Source organism: Paroedura picta, chromosome 1, assembly GCF_049243985.1.
Source record: "Paroedura picta isolate Pp20150507F chromosome 1, Ppicta_v3.0, whole genome shotgun sequence".
NCBI classification, from domain to species: Eukaryota; Metazoa; Chordata; class Lepidosauria; order Squamata; family Gekkonidae; genus Paroedura; species Paroedura picta.
The window spans coordinates 45,099,667-45,122,286 of NC_135369.1; the positions used below are offsets into that span (position 1 = coordinate 45,099,667).

General features: G+C 52.8%; 1 protein-coding gene across 2 annotated transcripts in view; it reads left to right on the forward strand.

The window, feature by feature from the left end:
• The window catches only part of LOC143837083 (phosphofurin acidic cluster sorting protein 2-like), a 179,746-nt gene extending 158,966 nt beyond the window's left edge, over positions 1-20,780 (forward strand). Inside the window, exons 10-25 of one of the 2 annotated variants that reach the window (XM_077336551.1) lie at positions 2,276-2,369; positions 2,782-2,853; positions 4,112-4,236; positions 5,451-5,583; positions 5,782-5,886; positions 7,125-7,231; positions 7,568-7,722; positions 10,202-10,312; positions 10,422-10,524; positions 14,667-14,699; positions 15,339-15,381; positions 15,646-15,688; positions 16,536-16,677; positions 17,541-17,764; positions 17,933-18,046; positions 18,615-20,780. In XM_077336551.1, the coding sequence (XP_077192666.1) occupies positions 2,276-2,369; positions 2,782-2,853; positions 4,112-4,236; positions 5,451-5,583; positions 5,782-5,886; positions 7,125-7,231; positions 7,568-7,722; positions 10,202-10,312; positions 10,422-10,524; positions 14,667-14,699; positions 15,339-15,381; positions 15,646-15,688; positions 16,536-16,677; positions 17,541-17,764; positions 17,933-18,046; positions 18,615-18,730 (1,720 nt within the window). In that variant the 3' untranslated portion in view covers positions 18,731-20,780. The remainder of the gene's footprint in view (positions 1-2,275; positions 2,370-2,781; positions 2,854-4,111; positions 4,237-5,450; positions 5,584-5,781; positions 5,887-7,124; positions 7,232-7,567; positions 7,723-10,201; positions 10,313-10,421; positions 10,525-14,666; positions 14,700-15,338; positions 15,382-15,645; positions 15,689-16,535; positions 16,678-17,540; positions 17,765-17,932; positions 18,047-18,614) is intronic. The other variant, XM_077336557.1, reaches the window with a different exon arrangement.
• Positions 20,781-22,620: the final 1,840 nt, after the last annotated feature.

Genomic DNA, 22,620 nt, shown 5'->3' on the forward strand with positions numbered 1-22,620 from the left:
CCTAGCGTCAGCAAGGCTGTCGTGTTCCAATGGCAGCAGGAGCCTGCCCTTCCCGCCAGATTCCCAGAGTGGTGCAGCATGGTTGTAGCTGCCTCTTCTCCCTCTCTCAGGCTACAAGGGCCTCAGGCTTCTCCTCCTTCTTCCTCTGCCACCCAGTGGTGGGAACCTGGAACTGCAATGCACCTTGCCCCTGCTGTCACCCAGCATCTTCAGCCAGTGACTGATGACCCCTTTTGCAGCCTATTTCACATTTGACTCCATGCTCAGTCCCTTTGGGCCACTATCCCTTTGTGATGCAAATGCTTCCTTCAATGTACAGTGGTGCGCAGTCGGTGGAGTTGTCTCTGTGGCGATAAGAGCTGTAGCCGGTGTGGAGAGAACGGGGCAGGCTACGGGTCCCCCACCCTTTTGAGCCGGTGGGCTCCTTTGGAATTCTGACACAGGATGGTGGGCTGCAGCTACAAAACTGCAACATGTTGGGAGTGAGGCAGCACTTAGCTCTTCAACATTTTGGGCAGAAGCTCTGCGTAACAAGATGCCTTCTGGGACAACCATATTGTTTTAAAGTCCTTTCTTGGGTACACCCTCAGACCTTGCTCAGTGTTGGCAGCTGCTGCCCAAGCAACTTCTAAGATATCTGTGCAGCCAATCAGAAGTCCTGCTGAGGGGGAAATGGCCCATCTGGACCCCGTCCACTTTCCAGAAACACTTGGTGGCAGGCACCAGGAAAGGTGTGGGTGGGCGCTGTATTGGAGACCCCAGCCCAGACTATGCCACACGCATCAAATGGGGGACTCCGCCCTCTCAAAACATGGGTGCCGCTCACAGGAGGGGGAGCAGAAAGCAGACCAAACCAGTCCTCCCTTCAGGTCCTACGACCTGGTTGCTTGTGCATCAGGGCCTGCTTTGAGCTGCAGAAGCGCTGTCCTCGTTTTCCCTCTCTGCCTCAGGCTTCCTGTAAGGGCCTAATAGGCTACGTGCGCAGGTGACTTGAAAGCACTGGGTCCATCTCATTATGGCTCCTCAGCATGGAGGTTGTCACTCTTCCAAGACAGAAGCAAAAGCCTGGGAGGAGGGGGGAGGGGAGGATTCGCAATGCTGCTTGGAGCGATGAATATGGGGAAACTTTGGCCATCCTGCCAGGAGGCACAAAGAGTGGGAGAGGGAGGGGAGGATGGGCTGCATCTCTCCCCAGAGGCCTCTCACAGTGCAGGTAGGAGCAGGGGAGGATGGAAGGAAGATGGGGAGATGAATGAGCCTAGCAAAGGCAGCGTTGGCTCTTCGGTCTCATGGTACTTCTGCTAACAGCCTCTCTGGGTGCTCACTGATTTTTCAGTTTCCTCGTTTCCTTCTTTCCAAGGGGATGATTAGTGACTCCTTTTTTCTCCCTGCCTCAAGGTAAAAGGGTTTTTCTCCTTAAAGAAGAAGAGTTAGTTTTTATACCCTGCTTTTCTCTACCTTAAGGAGCCTCAAAGTGGCTTACAATCGCTTTCCTTTTCTCTCCCCGCAACAGACACCCTGTGAGGTAAGTGGGGTGAGAGAGCTCTGGCAGGGCTGTGACTGGCCCACGGCCGCCCAGGTGGTTGCATGTGGAGGAGGAGTGGGGAATCACACCCGGTTCTCCAGATTAGAGTCTTGCCACTCTTAACCACCGCACCAAGCTGGCTGTCAGGGAGGGAAGAGCAACAGCCTCTGTGGGCAGGAGCCATAACCAAATGCCAGTGAGCGTGTGTGTGGAATCCGTCATGTCTGGTTGAGCCCTCAAACTCAACACAGGGGCACTCTCATGTCTGCCCCAGGTCCACCACCACCATTTTGAAGCCTAAAACAGTTGATGTAAACATGCCCACTTTAGGCTTTAAAAGGGTCATGGCAGCAGCCCTGGGATGGGCACAAAGATGCTGTCTTTGGCAGGGGCTCATGGGAATTGCAGTCCATGGACATCTGGAGAGCCACAGTTTGGCTCTATTCTCTCGGATGGGGGGGGGGTGACTTTCCTTGGTTGGGAATAGAGGAGTTCTGCTCTCTCGTATCCTTTCTGCACTAAGGGTGTGGGTTTTTTTAAATGCTGCTCACCAGGACCTGCCATTTCCTTGCCTGTCTCTTTGTGTCATCATAAAACTTCTGTGCTCTGGTGGCGGGTTTGCCGGTGGGAGCAGAGGCGGAGAAGGGCTTTCGAGCTGGGGTCACGGTGACTTCACTTCTTCCTCACTTCTCTTTCTGTCTCTCTGTCCGTCTGTCTCTCTGTCCGTCCGTCTGTCTGTTTCTTCTGCAGGCGCTTCTTTGAGGGCGTCTCACACTCTGGTTCCCAGACTGAGATCAGCAGTCTGCACGGCCAGAAAGGGCAGGAGCGGGAGTCGGGCAGCCCTGTGAGTTACTCCTCCATCTTCCTTCTCTTCCGCCTGCTCCTCCTCCTCCTCCTCTTGCCAGCAGCCTTTCTGTCTGGGCCTACCCTCCGTAGCAGGAGCAAATCCCTCCTCTCTTCCTCTCTTTCTCCTGCCTTTCTCTGACCAGTGGTTCAGAGCAGGCCGGATGGACTCGTTCTCTCTGCCAGGGCCACCCCGGTCCCTGCAGCATCGGGGGTCTCCCCTCCTGGGGAGCCTGGCCCTGTTTCCAGTGCATCGGTCAGTTTGTGGGCAGAGTGTTTGTTTTGGTGTTTCCTTTTCCTTGGAACTGTCCTGCCGCTCCACCCTGCTCGGGGGATTCTTGGACCAGGGATCCTCACTTCTAGTCTGATTGTTTTCCCCCCACCTGCTTTCCCACCCTCCTCCACTTGCCCAGGGAGAAGCAGAGAAGCGGAAGGCGGGTGTTCCCCGCACCCAGGATGAAGCTGCTATCGAAACAGCGGCGATGGTAAGTCCAGCATGCCAGGTGAAAAGACGTGGTCATTTCAGTCACCTTGTTTCACTCAAAGGTAGATTTGAATATAATTAATTTTGGGAAAACTAGATATTTTCCTGTACCCTGTTTGTACCCAGCAGAGGGTTTGTCAGCACTGGTCAGGCACATGGAGCTGACATGGGTTTCCCAGCACATAGGAATGTGTTGCGTTGGCTTCAGCCCTGTTTCTTCATGCTGCATTTCTGCAGTCTGCACACATGAGGGCAGTGTGACATGCATCTGTGGGTAGCGTAACTCAGAGAAGAGTTGGTTTTTATACCCCACTTTTTACTGCCCAAAGAAGTCTGTCTCAAAGCAGCATACAAACACCTTCCTATACCCACAACAGACACCCTGTGAGGCTGAGAGAGCCCCGATCCTACTGCCCAGTCAGAACAGCTTAATCAGTGCTGTGGCGAGCCCAAGGTCACCCAGCTGGCTGCATGTGGAGGAGGAGCAGAGAATCAAAGCCGGCTCTCCAGATTAGAAGCCTATGCTAACCACTACACCAAGCTGGCTATTGGCAGGCTGATCCACAACTCCAAAATTGCTAGCTGTGACTGCCCACTTTAAAAAGAACCAGAGTGTTGACAAATCCACAAAATCTTGGGACCCACTTTCAGAGGCTTCACAACCCACTTTTGAGTCAGGACCCAACAGGGAACGCTGATAGGAAAGACAGGCTAGGAAATATTGATGCGTACAGCAGTGTAGTTGTTTACTGCTCCAGTATCTTTGTCATTTAATGGAAGCTGCATCCTGTTAGCCTGCTAATTTGCAGAACTCAGCCTATGTCTCAGTTGCACATCACATACACCTGTGGAGCCATGATGCCCGCATTGGGTCTTCCCACAGCTGTCAGGGTCCTGAGCTGCTGGGCCACCCCCTCCCCCAAGAAGTAGGAAGTACTTCTCTTTCCTTCTCTGCAAGAACAGCCCTAAGAGATCTGTGACTGGCCAAGGTCACCCTGCTGGCTGCGTGTGATTGAGAGGAGAATCAAACCCAGGTCTCCAGATTATAGTCTGCTGCCCTTAACCACTACACCTCGCTGGTAGAGAGTGTGTAGACAAAGCTTAGGAGTGGAATTTGGAGTAGATGGAAGACCTGCTTGTGGTAAAGTAACTAGCTTTCTGGACGCTTGAGGGGGGGCTGCCAAGTTGAAACCTCCACGGAGTTCTTTTATGGCCTAATGACACCCCCCCCCCCCAATATTTTCTGTGTATCCTTTCAGGAACTGGAAGTGGACGAATCCTGCCCAGGAGCAATTGAGACATCCCTGAAAGACAGCAGTGTGGACAGGCTAGCCCAGCTGAGCAGCATCAGTAAGCCTGAGTTCCCAGCCACTGTTTCCCCCAGGTAAAGACAGCTTGGTCCACTTTTGCTGGCCTGATGGGGAAGGGTTACCATGCTGGCCAGAATGTGCTGGTCTTGACTGCTGTAGATGCACGTATACAGGAAGCTCCCTTGGCGGCTTTGGCTGAAGTGCTGCTGCCTTTCTGGCCAACTTGCCCTATGAAAGTAAATCACAGAAAGTGCTGGGATTCGATTAATAGTTATCACCTCCGTTTGAAAGGGAGTCATCAGAGAAGCTTGTAAGAGCAAAAGAAGAGCCCTGCTGGGTCAGACCAGTGCTCTGTCCAGTTCTGCATCCTGTCTCACACAGAAGCCAACCAGTTCCCCTGGAGAGCCAACAACAGATCCTGATGTTGCCTCCTGGCTCTGGGATCCAGAGGTTTAGTGCCTCTGAATGTGGAGGTTCCTCTCAGTCTCCATGGCTAGTAGCCCCTAATAGATCTGTCCTCCAGGAATCGTATCTAATCCCCTTTTAAAGCTGTTTATTCCTGTGGCCATCACTCCATTCTCTGGCACATTCCACATTTTCATCACTCTCTGTGTAAAGAAGTATTTCCTATTGTCTGTCCTGAATCTACTGCCCATCAGCTTCATTGGATGCCCTTGAGTTCTAATCTTTTAAGATGGAGAAAAATATATTTTTGTCAACTGTCTCCACCCTATGTATAATTTTATAAATCTCTGTCATATCCTCCCTCCACTTGCTCATCTGTTTTCTAAACTGAAAAGTCCCGGACTCTTCGGCCTTTCCTCATAGGAAAAGTGATCTAACCCCACCCCATCATCTTGGTTGCCCTCCTCTGTACTTTTTTGAGCTCTGCAGTGTCGTTTTGGAAGTATGATGGCCAGAACTGTACACAGTATTACAAGTAAGGCTTCACCATAGATTTATACAGGGACATTACGTATTGACTGTTTTATTCTCAATCCCTTTCCTAATAATCCCTAACATCCTTCCAGTGCTAGTTTAACACATGGAAGTTAGTGTAGGAGGACATGCCCGGTTGATCTTTATGTTGGTGCTGAAAATTGCTGGCTTTTCATTGTGTCCTTGAATTGCCTTTTGGAAGTCTCTTGAAAAGGGTCCCTGTGAGTATCACGGGTTGGATGGTCTCTTTCTGCTGACTTGTGCCATCCAGCTGCTGTGGTTGCTCGGTCTCTAGGGAGTGCCTATCCCTGAGGACCCCTTTGTTCACTGTGACCTTTCTGTCTTCTAGCAAAGTTGAGAACAAACAGCTGTGGCGACCCCGCAGCATGTCCGTCAAGGACAGGCAGAACTCCAAGGGCCAGGCGGACCGGACCAGCAGCCTGGACAGCGAGAGCTCCCCAGACTCACGACAGAGCACTCAGGTCAGGTTGTGGGGGGAGCCCTCTTTTGCCTGCGAGTGGCTTAACCCCCATGGAAATGGATGGATGGGCAGAGCGGGGGAGGACAGAGGCAGTTTCTCGCTTAAGTTTTTCCATGCTTTTAAGTCACCTACTAGCCTAGGAGAGGCACAGTAGGGTTCATGCTCCTCTGAAGGCCTGGGCTTTGCTTGGCTGCTGCAGGTGCCCCGCAAGTCTGTATATGATCAGCTGAACCAGATCCTGGTTTCGGATGAGCAGCTGCCAGAGAGCATCATCCTGGTGAACATCACTGAGTGGCAAGGCCAGGTAAGCATTGGATCGTGTGCTGGGTAGGTGGGCACGGCTTTGGCACCTCTGGAGCACCTTTTGTATGCCTTACCTGGTAGCAAAGATGTGTGGGCAGTTAGACAAAGACTTTAGAGCCTAAGAAAGGGGATAGATCTTCTATTGAAAGCAGAATTTCCATACTCAGTCAAACAGAGAGTTACCTCTGAAGAGTTCAGAGATCCCTGGTCCCATGTGGTTAGCAACTGCCTGTAGAAACTTTTTAAGAGTCAGTTAAAAACTCAAGACAAGTACTGGTGTTTCAAGAGAAGGATTCTGGGTACTATAAAGAGTTAGAGAATACTCAAAGATAGCATTCTGAAATGTTTGGGGAAAACACTGGAATAAAAGCATGAAGATTTTAGCTTAAGAAACACTCATTAGCCTGAAACATAAGAACGAAAGTCTGTGCATGTACTGATTATAGCTCAGAAATTTCAACCCCTGATTTCACCTGACTATTCCCCTCTATATTGAATAAAATATTTTGTTAATTTGGAATATTAAACTTCTTGAGTGCCATTTAAGTCATAAAAAGAGGGCTATCATTCCTTCCCTCAGGTTCCTGGGCTGAACAAACAGCCAAAGTATCATACCATGACAGGGTGGGACTGCCAGCAATTTTCAGGGGAGAAGAAAACACATAACTAGGGCAGCTCAGTCACAAAAGGAACAAAAAAACAGGAGTAAAAATCTTGATTCTGAGGGAGGGAAGAGAAAGGGGGGCATCATAGTCTGACCTGGATGGCCCAGGCTAAGCATGATAGCATCAGGTTTCTGAAGTTAAGCAGGGTTGGCCCTAGTTAGTATTTGGATGAGAGGCCACCATGGACCTCCGGGGCCATGATGCAGAGGCAGGCAATGGCCAACCCCCTCTGAACGTCTCGTGCCTTGGAAACCTTGTGAAGTTGCCATTAGTCGGCTGTGACCAGGTGGCACTTACCACCACTAAATACGTTGATTAAATGGTTTTAAAAAGAAGGAATCTAGAATAAGATTTTGGTGTGGTAGAAGCTTATTTTCAGAGAACAGAGAAACATCTCGGTTTCTGCCAGTCTCAGAACGCAGGGAGCTGGAGCAGGACGAGGCAGGAGCTCTGCCTGAGATGCCGGAAAATGGCTGTCAGGTCATAGGAGCTGACCCTGGGTTAGATGGGCCAGCAGGGCTGCTTCAGTGGGAAGCGGGTCCTCATTGTCTCCTTTTCGGCTTTGCATTGGCAGTATCTCTGTGATCAGCTCCAGGAGCACAAGCAGCCCATCGTCTCCACCTGCTCCATGGCGGACGTCCAGGCGGCCTTCAACACTATTGTCTCTCGCATCCAGAGATAGTGAGTACAGCCCGAAGGCAGCAGGCGGCCAGCTGGTGTGCGCTGTGCATTAGCTGTTATTGCCAAACAACTGTGGTTCCATATCCCTAGAGGGTGCAGCGATTCCTGCTTTCTCCCAAGGAATCCTGCGCAGGCCTTGTAGTCCAAAGAGATGTTTACAGTGATGGCTTCCCCACCTTTGGAGCTCCTCCAAAAGACTGAGTTTGCGTGGTTTTCTGCCTTGAATGAAGGCTCTGCTTTTAATCCGGAGTGTACGAAAACTCTGCATGTTTTGTTTTCCGTGTCCTGGTGCCACTTCACTCTGCACCACTCAGCGTCTTTTTCTTCCTCCGGCAGCTGCAATTGCAATTCCCACATGCCTCCCCCCGTGAAGGTGGCTGTGGCGGGGGACCAGAGTTACCTGAGCATCGTCCTGCGCTTCTTCGTGGAGCAGCTGGCAGGCAAGACCCCCGACTGGCTCAACTACCTCCGCTTCCTGGTGGTGCCCTTGGGTGAGCCTTGAGCCTGAGAGGCAGAGTGGCCTGCCAGCCCCAGGCCCTGGAGCCGGGGGCCCGAGCAGGGCTTCCCCTTCTGTTCTTTCATTGCCACTGTTTTATACGCTGATTTTATCTTTCTTGTGGAAATGTATTTTTCATTCGTATTTTATGTATTTTTAAATTTGTATACTGCTGCTCCCCGACAGGTGTCGCGGCGGTTCACACGATAAAGCATTAAAATACAATAAAATCCCATAAATTACCCAATTAAACAATAGGCAACAGTGGCCGTAGCCTCTATATTAAATTCTGACCCGCCTTGTTCAGCCAGAGGCCATGCCGTCATTCCAGTGAGAGAGGGAGCTGGTCTGAGGGACCTTGGAGATCCAAGATTGGAATCCCGGGGCTCTGCCCTGGATTCAGCCATACGCCTGGCGGAAGAGCTCCGTCTTGCAGGCCCTGCAGAAAGCTGGCAATTCCAGCAGGGCCCTCAGATCCTGTGGGAGCTCATTCCACCAGGTTGGCCCGGGTCAAGGCCAGGCGAACATCCCGGGGGCCCGGGACAACCAGTACATTCATACCCGCAGAGCGAAGGGCTCTGCGGGGAGTATTATCAACCAAGGAGTCCTGCAGGTAGGCAGGACCCTGGCTGCGTATGGCCTTAAAGGCTAATACCAAGACCTTAAACTTGACCCAGAAACAGACTGGTGACCAGTGCAGATGACGAAGCACCGGCTGAATATGGACCCTCGAACATGTCCTAGTGATGTATGTTGCACAAGATGTATGTTGTACACTGCCCCAAGCCCGGATGCAGAGAGGGGCAGTTCATACATCAAATAAATAATGAATAATAATTTATAGCGATCTGTTTCACAAGAAAAACATGCTCAAGGCAGGAGTTCCACATAAAACTTAGCACCAAACCCAATAGTGATGGGTGGCCCCATTATATGGGCCAGAAAAATCACCCAGGGCTGAGATACATTTTTCTGCAAACCCAGAGAAACTGTCAGGTTGGCAGAACACACACACACCATTGGGTGGATCAGAAAGTTAAAAACCCCAGACATGCTACTTGGTCACATGCCAGGCATTGCAGTGGGGAAAAGGGTTTCTTGTTGCATGAGATTTCACAAGAAGCCATTGTCAGGATTTCAGTTGCTATTTTGGGCTGTGAAGAGAAACCCAAGCTGGGAATAGACTTCTGCCACATGTGGACCACAGAGACAGGAAAAGACTTGAAGGGAAAGGACCTTGGGGGGTAAGCCAACGGCTAGGCAGGAAGGAAGCCTGAGAAGGAGGGCAGGGAGCTGGAGGCAGCAGGACACCAGGCCAGTGCCATGAGGGAAACAGGAAGAGGGGGAAGATGGAGCCAACTAACTGGATGTGACTGCCCCAGTCAGGAACAGTCCACCTAATCCCCCCCCCCCACACACACACACACACTCGGCTTAATCTCCTTGCCACGACTGTTGTGAGGGTAAAATGAAGGCGAGAGGAGAACAGTGTGGCCTGTTTTGGGTTCTTAAGGGAAGAAAGGTGGAGGGTGGTATAGAAATTTAATACATAATAATAATTAATATGGGGAGTAAATGAATAAATGATGGAGCTGCTGGGGAGAAGGGATTTTCCCTCCCTTACCAGTTATCCAACTGATAGAGTCCCACTCCCCATAAAAAGCCATCCACACAGGCAAGACGTTTCTACAGATCTACACAGAAGTTACTGCCTTTCATCAAAGGTCCCCCTTCTTGGCTTTCAGCTAGTAAATTATTCCCTGTGTTTCCTTCACAGGCTGTTTCTCTGCCAGCACTCATGAATAAATGGTTAATTCTCAGCTCTTGTTCCTTGTGGAATGGCAGTCCTGAGTACTTTTACTTCATAGCAAAACCAAAGTCACTGACTGTATTTATTAAACAGCACTATGAAATAAGACCCAAAATGGCGAGAGGGTATAGCAGTGGGTGGCTTTGCTTGACTAAAAAGCACAACCCCCCCCCCACACACACACACACACACACACCCCTCCATAATTCTTCCCTCTTCAAGCTGATAATTTATCATTCGTTCATGCATGCCACACGAGGGACCGGCATGTAGCTTTGCATGCTCTCCACTAGCTGCAGGAGAGAAGAGAACATCGTTCAGCAGGACAGAGGTGGGAAAGGTGCCATTTTAAAGGGGCGGGAGCTTGGGGAAGCTTTAGTGGTGCTATGCTATGTGCTGGTGCTGCAGTGGTTTCTAGTTTTTAAGAATTGCCACAAACCTAAGAGATATTAGAACCCTCCAAAGGTATTGGAAGGTAGTGCATTGACTACGTGAAGTCAGCTCTCCCAAGGATGGAAAAGAAAACCTGGCTAGAGAGGCCAGGACAGACTAGGATATGGCTGTGGGGCACGGGCACAGTGGAAGTTTGGCCTTGCCTGTTGTTCTCCACTCTCTCTCTCTTTCTCTGTTTTTAATGCCTCCACTCCCTCTGTGTCATTCCCAGGCTCTCACCCTTTGGCCAAGTACCTTGGTTCTGTGGACAACAGGTACAGCACTTTGTTCCTGGACACAGCATGGAGGGAGCTCTTCAGCAGAGTGGAGCCCCCTAGTGCAGGTAACAGGCCAGAGCACCAGCACCAGGGGAAAGCAGCAGGGCAGAAATATCCACAGTGGTGCTTTGCCCGCCTCTGCATCATCTAAGCCTTCTCTCTGCCTCCCTCCAGACACCGTGGATGTCCCTGGCCGGGTGGCCCAGTTCATTGCGGGTGCCAGCCTGTCCCACCAGCTGCCCATTTCTGAAGCCATGTTGACCTACAAGCAGAAGAGGTAAGGGGGCATGCAATCTTCCACGTCTACATTCATCCCTCCGCTTGGACCCACACTGCGACCCCCGTGAATCTGTGCCGGACCTACCCAGCACGGTCACTCCCAGCACCTCCCCGAGGGGGTTGGGCAGTGAGACAGGCAGGCAGTGGGGCTAGAGGCTGCAGGCGGTTGCCGCTCGGTGCATTTCTCAGCCCACTGGGCAACCTTGTGTGGCTCTGAACCTCCCCTGAAGCACAGGACAGCAGGGTGCAGCAGGTGGGCATTCCTTCTCTCCAGGTGGGGAGAAGGCAGTTCTGTGCCAGCGTAAAGGCACTTCCAGGTGGTGACTCTGGGAATTCCAAGTGCTGTTTCTGTGCTTCCTCCTGCCACAGTTCAGGTGTGTGGGGTACTTCACTCCCTGCTGTTCTCTGCTTGTCCCTACAGCCAACAGGGATCGGCACGCAGTACGTACGGCTGGCTTGCTGCATTCACTGCAGGGGTGTCTTGGGAAGGAGGGGAGGAGAGTACCTGCTTTTCCGCTGGGACACATCCCTGGCTGCAGGGTCCCATGCCCAACCCAGGGAGAGGCTTATGGGTTCTAGACATGGTGCCTACTGCGCCATCGTAAAACAGGAGCTTTAATTCCACCATCTGGGGTTTTGGCTTCTTTAGCAACGAAATGGGCACCGGCTTCTACTCGGCTCTCGCTGCCTCCTGTGCCCCCCTCCAGCCAGTTCACTGCTAAGGTCAAATTGCCACCCAAGTGAGCGGTTGAGGCGGAACAGCAGCCGGCAAGGTGAAGCCTGTTGGGAGACCTGCCGTCTGTTTGGAGGGTCCGCCCAAGCAGGCCATGTCCCAGGAGTCAGTTCTCACCAGGCAGGTAGGCAGGCTGGCTGGCTCAGGGGCCCTCGCCTGGGACCTTCCAGGCCTCCTGAAACAAACACCATCCGCCCCCGGCCTGGGCTGATGAGCAGAGCAACCGAAGAGGCCTTTGGCCGGAATGGCTGTTGCACGAAGCAAGCACTTAACGGCTGCCGTGTGCCTGGAGGAAGAGGCCAGGGACGTGGCGATGGGGGCCGGTCTGGAAGTTGCTTCCAGCGGGCCTGTTGGCACAAGCACCTGTGGGGGTGGGGGGCTGGGAGCTATATGGAAAGCCTGTGGCGGGCTGACCTCGGATGCAGGCTGTGGTTTTTGGCATGCCACCACAAGCGTTGCTTTACAAGACAATTGCTGGGCGGTGCACCCAATCCCTAATGCTGCATGTCACTGTGTATGCTCTCAACAAGGTTGCCGCCAGCTTGAGGGCCAAATGTGAACAGGCTTTCCCTACAGCTTCCCCACACGGCCAGGGGGTCGCCTGAGCAGACCCACAGGCGCCTGTGCCCAAACCCGGGGAGGCTGCGGATGGGCAACGAGCTTTGTCAAGGGAGGGGGCTGAGAGCTCTGGGGTGGCATGTCCTTGCCTTGTGCATGAACTCCTTGCGCTCAGAATGGGCCCGACAGCATCACCGCCATAAGTGATGCCAGGGAAGCATTGCCGGATCGGAAGGTTGTGCCCCTGGTGCTTTCTACAGGATGGGGGGGGGGGTGCCTTGGAGCAGACGTCTCAGGAGAGCCGCCTGCAGCTGCTTTGGGGTATCGGCCTTAGGCAGGCACTGGGCTTCAGGGAGCTGCGGAGTTTCTGGCTGCTTGCCTTCCAGGCCTTGGGTGAGCCACGGGAGGGAGATCGGAGGAGGCTGTGCCCCTCACAGCGTCCCTTAGGCAACCCGACCCCAGGGTGCATCAGATGGCAGCATGTTACAATCGACGGCTTGAAATCTCACTCCGTAACATTTATGCCTGCATATAGACTCTGTGGAGTGATATTTAGTATTATGTCTTTTAATGGATTCATTTTCTATAACTGCCCCTCTCGGCACAGCCATCTCAGGGCGGCTCACAACATATACAGCACACAATACTCCTTAGCCGTTTAAAGGTAAAGGTATCCCCTGTGCAAGCACCGAGTCATGTCTGACCCTTGGGGTGACGCCCTCTAGCGTTTTCATGGCAGACTCAATACAGGGTGGCCTTGCCAGTGCCTTCCCCAGTCATGACCGTTTACCCCCCAGCAAGCTGGGTACTCATTTTACTGACCTTGGAAGGATGGAAGGCTGAGTCAACCTTGAGCCGGCTGCTGGGATTGAATTCCCAGCCTCATGGGCAGAGCTTTCAGACGGCTGCCTTACCACTCTGCACCACAAGAGGCTGTTTCTTAACCATTTAAGAGTGTGCAAAAGCATTAAAATGATCCAACTCACTGTAGCTGGTGAGCTTCCTTATTGAACAGCTCTGCTCCCTTCTCTGTCCAGGGTGGGAGGGAGTCATGGAGGTGGGTCCCACGGGTGGTATTCTGCAAGACGTGCCAGAGGTCTAATACCAAAACTAGCCCTTGACACCATTCCCCCCCCCCTTCAAAATTAGAAATCACGCCTTCAGTTTGCCTAAGTGGTGGCAGCAAAGTGGCTTCTTCAGTTTTTGGCTGCCACGCCCCTGGCCACTGGTCTCCAGGCAATGCAATTCTTCCCCTAAGGCAGTGGCTTTCTGACGCGTGTGCCAGGACTTCTGGGGTTCCTCATCCCTTAGGCTAATGTGGCAGACACAATCCTATGGAAGGGAACATTCCTGCCAGCACGGTGGAGTGGTTAAAGAGCGGCCACCGCTAATCTGGAGAAGAGCCAGGTTTGATTCCCTGCTCCTCCACATGCAGCCAGCAGGGTGACCTTGGGATAGTCACAGTTCTCTTAGAGCTCGTAGGGTGTCTGTTGTGGGGAGAGGCAATTGGTGGGTGCTTTGAGACTCCTGGTACAAAAGCCAAGCAGAGTATAAAAACCAACTCTTCTTCTCCTTAATACTCTACCACATGCAACCACAGGAGAGCGCTGTGTGCTTTGCACAGGGCCTGGAAGACGGAGCTCTTCTGACAGGCCTTTGATCGGGGCTGGTAATATGCCAACGTCTGGCTGTCCCCCTACCCATTTATCCATCTGCCATCCACCATCTGTTACAAGATGTCTAGATCAGAGTCTGGCTTTGGTGAAGTCAGAAAAGAGTCTGCTGATGTAGACCTTCTAAACTTGTATGCCATCATTTGGTTTTAACTTTTTAACAGGTAATTAAAAAATTTTAAATCTCATTTTCACGGGTAGTGTTGTATTTATACTTATTGTAGTGCACTGCCCTGGGCTGGGCCGCTGGGAAGGTGGTAGAAAACTCAGAATAAATCAAGTCCACAGGCCTGATCAGTGCCCATGATCGACTAAGGCCATGCCATAGAGAAGAGCTGCTTGTTTTGTATCTCGCTTTTCACTACCCAAAGGAGTCTCAAAGCGGCTTACAATCACCCACCCTTCCTCTCCCCACAACAGACTCCCTGTGGGGGAGGGGAGGCTGAGAGAGCTCTGAGAGAACTGTGGATGGTCCAAGGCCACCCTGCTGGCTGCACATAGAGAAGGAGTGGGGAATCTGACCCTGTTCTCCAGATGAGAGGCTGCCATTCTTAACCACTACACAAGCTTGGCTCTCACAGAAGGGGGAAGGCCCATGCCAGTGCTCACGGGTTCCTTCGAGGGCATGGCATGGAAGGGAGGACTGTTGTGCCCAGAGTATTTTACAGATGCTTTTATAATTTATCAGAACGGAACCTGAGCTGCTCTGGTGTCAGTCTCCAGCCACTGGAGGAGATGACAGTGGAGCCTCCATTGCTAAGGAGCACATAAGCAGACACGCACACACACACACGCATGCAAGCACAGAAGACTCCTGTGTTCTGCAAACTCCTCTCTGCCGTCTTCTGTGCTTCTGGCTTAGTTGACAAGCACAGAGGGAAGAGGTTCAGAAAGCCGCTGCTTAGATACACCCAGAGAAGCCTGGTTGGGTTTTCTGCACAGATCTGTTCAGGCGGACTGGGGCTCTCGGAGGAGAGTATTGGGCCTCCGAGCAGCTGCCAAGAGAACCAGTGTAGCCCATGCCTTCCTCTGCTGCGTGGCGACAACATGGCTTGCCTCAGCTTCCTCGCTGCCTGAGCCGGGGGCCATGTGGCGTCTCCCAGCGCCACTGTCTTAACCGCTTGTGTTCCAGCAGTGCTTACGCCTCTCCCTCTTCTTGGTTTTTTGGCATTCAAGGAAAAGGAGCCTCTATTTTGATTTTTATATCAGGTATTGGACTGTGGCTTGCTGCAGTGTTGCCTTCTCCCGTGTCCGTCCATCTCATTTCTTTGTCTAGGGACCGAACCGGTTCCCACCCTGCCTGCCTTTGTGTGAGGCGAGGGCTGCTGGCTGCTTCTGGTTTGCATGTGTGAATTCCCTGCTGGGGAACTACTAGAGTGGGCAGAGGGGGGACATGCCCATGTTGAGCTGCACCTGACTCCCGCTGCCCTCCCCCCCTTCCCTGTACAGTGTGATCCCAGACTCCAGCATTGGGGGTGGGGGGTCTTGTTGTGCTGTGAGTTAGAGGAACCGGTCTTGCGTCTTTCCCCCTTTTTCCTCCCCTGCTTCCCCCACCCCCAAGAGGAAGAGCTCTCATTGCTTGGCTCTGCAATCACTGCTTGTTTACAATGTCAGGCTTTTTCTGGGACATCTGCAACCAAAGTCCGGGAGCCAGCAAAAAGCCTGGCCTTTTCCGCTTGCCTCAAACAGCACCTTGGGAGGGGTAGAGCTGCTCCCTTGCCGATCAGAAGGCTCCTGGGGATGTGAGATGCAAGGGATGCTGGGAGGTGGGCACACGCGCCCTGCTTCACGGTTGCCTTTGCAGGTGGAGGACCCTTAACCTTTACATGCCTGTCTTCCGTTTTGCAGCCCAGACGAGGATTCCTGTCAGAAATTTGTGCCATTTGTTGGGGTGAGTATTGTCAGGGATGAGAACCATAAATAAGTACAAGGAGGGCCTCTGGCCCCCTCCCCTTCCACGTGGAGTACCAGCCCTGAGGTGTTCTCAGGAGGAGGCTGAAAAGGACAGAGGATCTCCTAGAGAAAGAAAGCCAAAGCCTTGCCTTTAGGAGGTGCCAATTCCATTACTGTGGCGAAGGTCAGGGGGAGGGCGTGGAAAGACGGCCCTTGGCTCAACTGTGATGCAGTTTTTCCTGTCTCCTGTCTTGCTCGGCAGGTGGTGAAGGTGGGGCTCGTGGAACAGTCCTTCAGCACTTCAGGTGAGCAGGAGCCAGGTGGCAAGACGGGCCCTCCAGGCTCCTGCCAAGTCAGCCCCCCTTTGTCCTCCCCTCCTGCCCGTTCCTCCTTTCACTCAGTGGGATGCATCATCAGCCATTCAATAAGGAGATCCCTCCACCAAATAAAACCAAATTGGAAAGATGAAAGCAGGAGAAGGGGCAGCACATTAACCAACCACAAAAATACAGCCTGTCTGAATAAACAGGATGTTTGTGACCCATTGAAGTGGGCAAAGATCTCTGGCCTGGAGCTCCTCGTCTGGCACCTGGATCCACAGCTTAGGGCCTACTACAGAGCTTAGGGCCTGCTTCCAACCCATCTGGAAGTGGCCACTAGCCAAAAAGTCTCCAGGGCCTCACAATCTTTGACCTATTTTTACTTTAGTTACACTCTGCCTTTTTCCCCAGTGAGACCCAGAGAAGCTTCTAACATTCTCTTCTCGGCTTTATTCTCCCAAGAGCCAAGTGAGATGGGTTAGGCTGAGAGTGAATGGCCCCAAGTCCCCCAGCAGACTTCCCTGGCCTGAGCAGGAATTCGAACGTGGCTCTCCCAGATCCTAATCAGGCACTTTTAGCCCCTGTACCACACTGGCTTCAGTGGGGCCAATGCAAAGCAGGACCTAGAAGACTGAAATAATGCCAGGCTAATTTGAGCGCTGTAAAGACATTTCACCTGGGGAGGGTCACTGCATGCTTTGAGAGACTCTGCAATAAGGCAGTAGGCAGCCAGCTGTCTCCAGGGTGGTCACTGGCACCCTTGTGCAAAGACACTGAGAGGTGAGAACTTCCCTATTATAACCGGGGTATGTTTATTTTCCCCTTCCTGCAGTTGATTCTGATGATGCCATTATCTGCACCACCTCGCTACTTAGCTCATCTTCTCCATCTGGCGGAGGGGTCCCCTATACCAAGGAGGTAGTGGGTACCCCTCCGCCCTCCCCGTCAGTGAGCAGTGGGCTCTCGGGAGCAGGGTAAGTGCCTTTCTGTTACAACCACGGTGGGAACTCTGACCTGGAGGACTAATGTTGACCACTGCCAGCGACTTCACAGTTGAATCTTCTGTGAGCGATTCTGCTAGCATGTGGGGTACATGGATACATACCAGTGAAAGAAGGCAGCGGGGTTTAGAAAGACAGCCCATCCCCCTGGTGCGGGGAGAGAACCCCAGAGCATGAGGATGACAACAGCTCTCTCTGCGTAGTGAGGCTGTGGGGCATTACAGGGCTAGGGGCTGCTGCAGAATATCAGGCTGTGGAATTTCACGGGCAGCATTTGTGCATGGGCTGTCAGAAAGGAGTTCGGCATGGAAGCACAAAGACAATCGCTTGCATAGCTGGCAGCAAGCTCGCATAGCAACATGAGGCGAAGGCCCCGGGCTCTGTGCCCTGCTGTTGGCCTGGTGGGCCGCTGTGAGAGACAGGATGTTGCACCCAGGTGGCCCTCTGAACCAGCAGGGCTCGCCTTATGTTCGTAGGATTGTGGGGGAAAGTAGGTTGGCGGGATGAGTGGTAGAGGCAGCTGCTCAGATGCAGGGGAGTTTGCGCTAAGGAATTACTGCAGACCATAAGGGGACACAGCTTTACATGAACGCTTGTCCCTTATTTAAAAGTCTGCAGGAAAAAATGGCATGTCAGAATGAATGCTGAGTAAGGAATGTTCTCTAAATTCCTAGCTTTCTGTAGTTGGAAATTTTTCTGTGGGACATTTAAACGCCAGGTGCCTCTCCTTCTCCCAGTGGGAGGAGGTTCATGATAGCAAGGGCTGCAGCACGCCGGATCCTGCTGATCTTGTCCTGGCTCAGAGTTCTTGTAACTCCCCCCCCCCCTTCCTCCAGCTCTCTGAGTCCTGGCGTGGAGGTGATGGGTCTGCAGGTCGACTACTGGACAGCTCAGGGGCCGGAGAAAAGAAAAGAGGCCGACAAGCGGGAAACAGGCATCAAGAACACCTTGAAAAGCAATTTCCGCTCCCTCCAGGTCAGCCGCATCCCCAGCCCTGGAGAGCTGGCCCCGCCCAACACCATGGCCATGACTGTGGTCACCAAGGAGAAGAACAAGAAAGGTACCAGCCCTCTTCTGCCAGCCCATAGTCCTCCCCCCCCCTCTTCATGGGCACATTTGTGGCCTGTCTGTATATTCTGAGGAATTGGACAGGCCTTTGACTGTGTGCTGGCTCACCTGTGGTGAGGCCATGCTTCTGTCAGACGCTCTGTTGTGTTGTCCCTGGCAGTGATGTTTTTGAGCAAGAAACCGAAAGAGAAGGACTTGGAACCCAAGAGCCAAGTGATAGAGGGGATCACACGTCTGATCTGCACAGCCAAGCACCAAAACACCATGCTGCGTGGTAAGCTGCTTCCCTCGCGCAGGACCTGCCACGGCTAAGCAGTGGCCATTTCCCAGAAGACCTTGCCAGGCCATGATTTCCAGCAGCTTCCCCTCCCCACCCCCACTCCTGGCAGCACTCCAGAAAATGGCCCCTATGTGGCAAAGGTGACTCCCACATCTAATGGTTCCTCCCAGAGGCTGCTCCCCACTGGGGAGACCTTAAGCCAGGCTTTTTCAACCAGAGTTTTCTGAAACTCTGGGGTTTCTTGATGGCCCTGGAAGGGTTTCTTGAATGGGTGGGAATTAATTAATTTTTTATTTCTTAAACATTCATCAGGTCATATATGTGGTCATATCAACCCACCTGCCCCTTCCAAAATGGCCAGTGATGGGCCTGGAGGGGATGGGAAGGGGAGGGGCCCCAGGTGGGGAGGGGCCCCAGCTGTGCTTTCCAACCTAATTCTGCACAATTGTGCCACTTCTAGGGCTTCTCAAGGGTGAAAAAGTTGAGAAAGGGGGCCTTAACCACTCAGCCCCTTCTTCTCTCCTGCCACCCTCTGACTGTCCTTCTGTCCCCTCTCTTACAGTGTGTATTGATGGGGTGGAGTGGAATGATGTGAAGTTTTTCCAGCTGGCTGCGCAGTGGCCAACGCATGTCAAATATTTCCCCGTTGGCATCTTTGGCTACACAAAGAACGTGTGATAAAATGAAGCAAAATGGGCGGCTCGGAAGGACCGGACCGCAGCCACTCAGAATGGAGAGGACACCCGGCTCTGTCGCGTCTGCTGAAGACTGGCTTGCCCGATGCTGGAACCCAATTCCGGCTGGGGCCCTGCCCAATCCCTTCGCCCCAGGCAAGGAGCATTCCCGATTTGCTTTACGTTTCGCCCATGAATTTTAGTTTTAACATGAACTTTGGGTCCCACGGAAACGGAAGAGAGACACACCAGGCTTCTCAACCCGAACTGGAGAGGAGAAGGCCAGAGTGACCTTCTCCAGGATTGAGGGGGGTCGGAAGGGAAGGAGGCTGAGTGGATCCGGACAGCTCTCTGGAGGGGGGGCTTTGTGCCAGTGACGGCTGGGACCCCTGGCCCTCCTGTAATGGGCAAGAGAGGGGAAGCTGGTTTCTTGACATGCTGCTATTTTGTAACTGCTCTCGTAGGGAATATTGTATTAGTGCCCTCCTCTAGGGTTACCCAGCCAAGCTCTCCCAGTTGCATTCTGGGCAAGCTGGACCTCTGCCCACCCCTAACAGAATCCACAGAGGGCTACTGGGACCTCAGCATCCCATCTCCTTTGAACACGAAGCAGCTCACTCGGTCTCTGCGGAACCATTCGACTTGTCCCTGTTGCCATAGGCCTGGAGGCATTCAGCTTCACACTCTTGGAACAGGCCGGAGTCAACGCCCGAGATGCTGAGACGGCAGGAAAGAAGGCATGCGGGTGGGTGGGTGGATGGGTGGGCTCTGTGTCAGCAGCAGGCTCTGAGCTGCTGCAGATGATTTCTGCTGTGGGCGAGGGAGAGACAGAGAGAGGACAATGCAGAAGCCTTTCCTGTTGATTCAGTAAACTTTTATTGGCATAAGAAGCTCTTCCTGTTCACCAGTTCTGGCTGTGCAGGGAGGCGGTGGTACGTAACCGGCAGGGTTCAAAGCAGCATTTGGTCCAGGACCTGCCCCAGTTCAGCAGGCAGGATGGGACCATCTATGGCCACAGTGGAGGATGGGTTCTTGGCTATTTTAGAGCATAGCCTTTGGAGGGAACAGCAGAGAAGTTTAGCTAGAAAAAGACGGAATACCTTATTGTGAGAAGCCTACTTCTCCACAGACTCTTTTGCCCCACCTTTTCAGAGGGTCCGGGGAGGGGGGGATGAGGCTAGGTGATGATAGCTCTGCCCGTTCCCCGCCCCCCCCCCCCCCGGCTGTCCTTCCACTAAGTGTCACCATTGCATGGTTGCTTGTGTGTAAGAGCACTGCTGTGTCCTCCCACCTAGTGCCAGGGAGTCCTGCTGCTCATGCAGGTGTGGGGCCCGGCCCCTTTCTGCCATGCTTTGGGCTCCAGCATGGGAGGTGGTCTTTTGTCATGGAAGCAGCTAAAGTTGTACACTCCGTTTGTAGCCAGCACCAGCCCCTAGACCAGCTCTTCTCCCAAACGGCTCGGGGGCCATAGCTGAGCCAAGCTCCACTCCTTGCTGGGCTGCCACGATAGGTCACTTGACAGGGTCAGGAGGACGAGCCAGGCAAGCGGGAGACCCAGGGCAGCACCAGCTGTAACAGATTGTAGGAAGGCAGTGGCCTCTTCTTCGTCCTTTTAAAAACTTAGGCTTCAACAAGACAGCCAGAAATCACAGCCAGGTGTCCTCTGGGCAGCCTTCTGGTGGCACCTGCAGGTGCCTCCTTGCCCTCCCTGGCTGGATTTACACACACACCCTTCTCCCTTTCTCATCCCCCCCTCCCCCTCCCCCAACAAAGCAGGCTCCAAGGCTCGAGCCTTGGGTTTCCGGGCGCCTTGTGCCACACTAGAACTGCCAAACCAGCCCCCCCCCGCCCCCCGCCCCGCCTTGAAAGAGAATCCTACCGAACTCAGAGACCTAAACTGTGGTATTGCGCCTGCCTGGCGGACGCAGCTGCTCGTGGTTAGGAGAGCAGGGATGGTGGGTTAGCCCCATTTTTTACAAGATTCTATTTTTGTTAAACTTTAATGTAAGGTTGCTTTCGGGATTAATTTTAATAAATTAATGCTGGTACCATTGTGACGAGGTGTCCGCTTGCATTTGTAGGATCGGGGCTAAATGTTGGCGGGCTGTTGGTTCATGGAGTAGGAGCTGCCTTTCCAAAAACTATGGCAGAGGTTGAATGAACTCAAAAGATCCCAAGCAGCGCCCAGGCAAGCCCATCCTGTCGGATCCAGAAGCTAAGCAGGGCTGACACTGGCTGGTGGTTGGATGGGAGACCTGCAAGGATTTCGATGGAGTTCCTCCAAGGAACAGCCGGCCTCATGACACAGAGGCAGGCAATGGCAGACCACCTCTGAACTTCTCCCGCCTACACGACACACCCCATATTATTACTATTGTATTATTAGTGTCAGTATCCTGCCCCTTCCAGCACAGAGGCTCAGGGCGGTTCACAGTACACATTACATGTACATAATCTATAAAACCACAGTTAAAAACATGATTAAAACATATGATGCTGTTTCTTCTGCTCAGTTCACCAATACACCTCCTGTCCCACGGACCGTGTGTTCTTCCAAATCAGGCTCCAGCTTGGTGCAGGGAAACCCTGAAAGCTGGAGGGAGGCCTGTAGATTGAACTGGGGGTATCTGGCCAGCTGCTCATTAGCAGATAGAGCTGGGTGTCATCCATATACTGATGATGATGACACTTGAGCCTGTACCTCTGAGCCAGCTGTGCGCATGAAGATGTTTAATAACATTGGGGAGGGTACCATGCCCTAGGGCACCTGCCAAGGAGCTCACAGCAGCATGATTGTTCCTCCCCAATTGCTACCCTCTGTCATTGATCTTGGAGAAAGGAGACCAGCCACTAAAACTAGCCCCCATATCCCCACATTGACAGGGAGGTGAGCTAACAGCTTGTGGTCAACTAGATCAAACATCACTGTGAGGTCTAACATGAGCAGCGCTGACATGTCTTGGCACAGCTGCCTTCGAAGGTCATCCAGCAGAGCAACCAGAGCCATTTCCACCCCATGAAGAGGCTGGAAGCTGGTCTGGAATAGGCGCAGGACTGCTGCTTCATCCAGGTATGTTTGCAGTGGATCCGGAGCTGCCCACTCAAGCACCTTCCTCAGAAACTTACATGTCAGACAGGGCGGTAGCTGGCAGGGTCCCATGGGGCACGCAGTGCCTTTTCCCATTGCTTATAGGTCAAGCCACTGCTTCCCTTAGGCTCCCCAGGAATGTCCCTGGGGACAGGGATGAGTTTATAATCTCTCAGAGATTTCCCAGTCCTCTCATTGCCCCCTCTCTTTGGGACTTTCACTGCCATTTCATACGCTTTCCTAAGTGTCCTGTAAGATGTTCTGGATGCTTCGTCCCGACTCTTCCTCCAAACTTTCATTTCACACATGGCTCTGTAACATGGTGCCTGTGGCTCTCACAAGGACTGTCCCCCCAGTGTAGCACCCTCTCCGTGTTTCAGGAATATGGGCAAGGCCACTGCCTGCTTGGCAGGTGGGTCTCACTTGGAAACAGCTGCTGTTGAAGAGTCTGGAGGGTGGGTACAGCTTGAGCCTCATGCCAGAGACAGAAAGGCTCATCTTTTCCAACAACTCCCACCCTTCTGTGTAGTCTCTGCGTGTGAAGCCAACCACCATGGGTTCCTGCTGCCCTTTGTCCTCAGGGTGTATTGGCAGTCTCTCCTAAAAGCTGCTGGGTCTTGTGCTGTGCAGAGCAGAAAAAGACAGGGATGAAAAGACCTATATAAAAGACAGATTAATGGGATGCACCGATGGCCTCCTGGCTTGTGTAGAACAGCTGCTGCATCGGCAGCTGGGCTAATTGGCCGCGTGGATCCTCCATGGCTTGCATGGGAAGGGAAGGGAAGGGAAGGGAAGGGAAGGGGGAA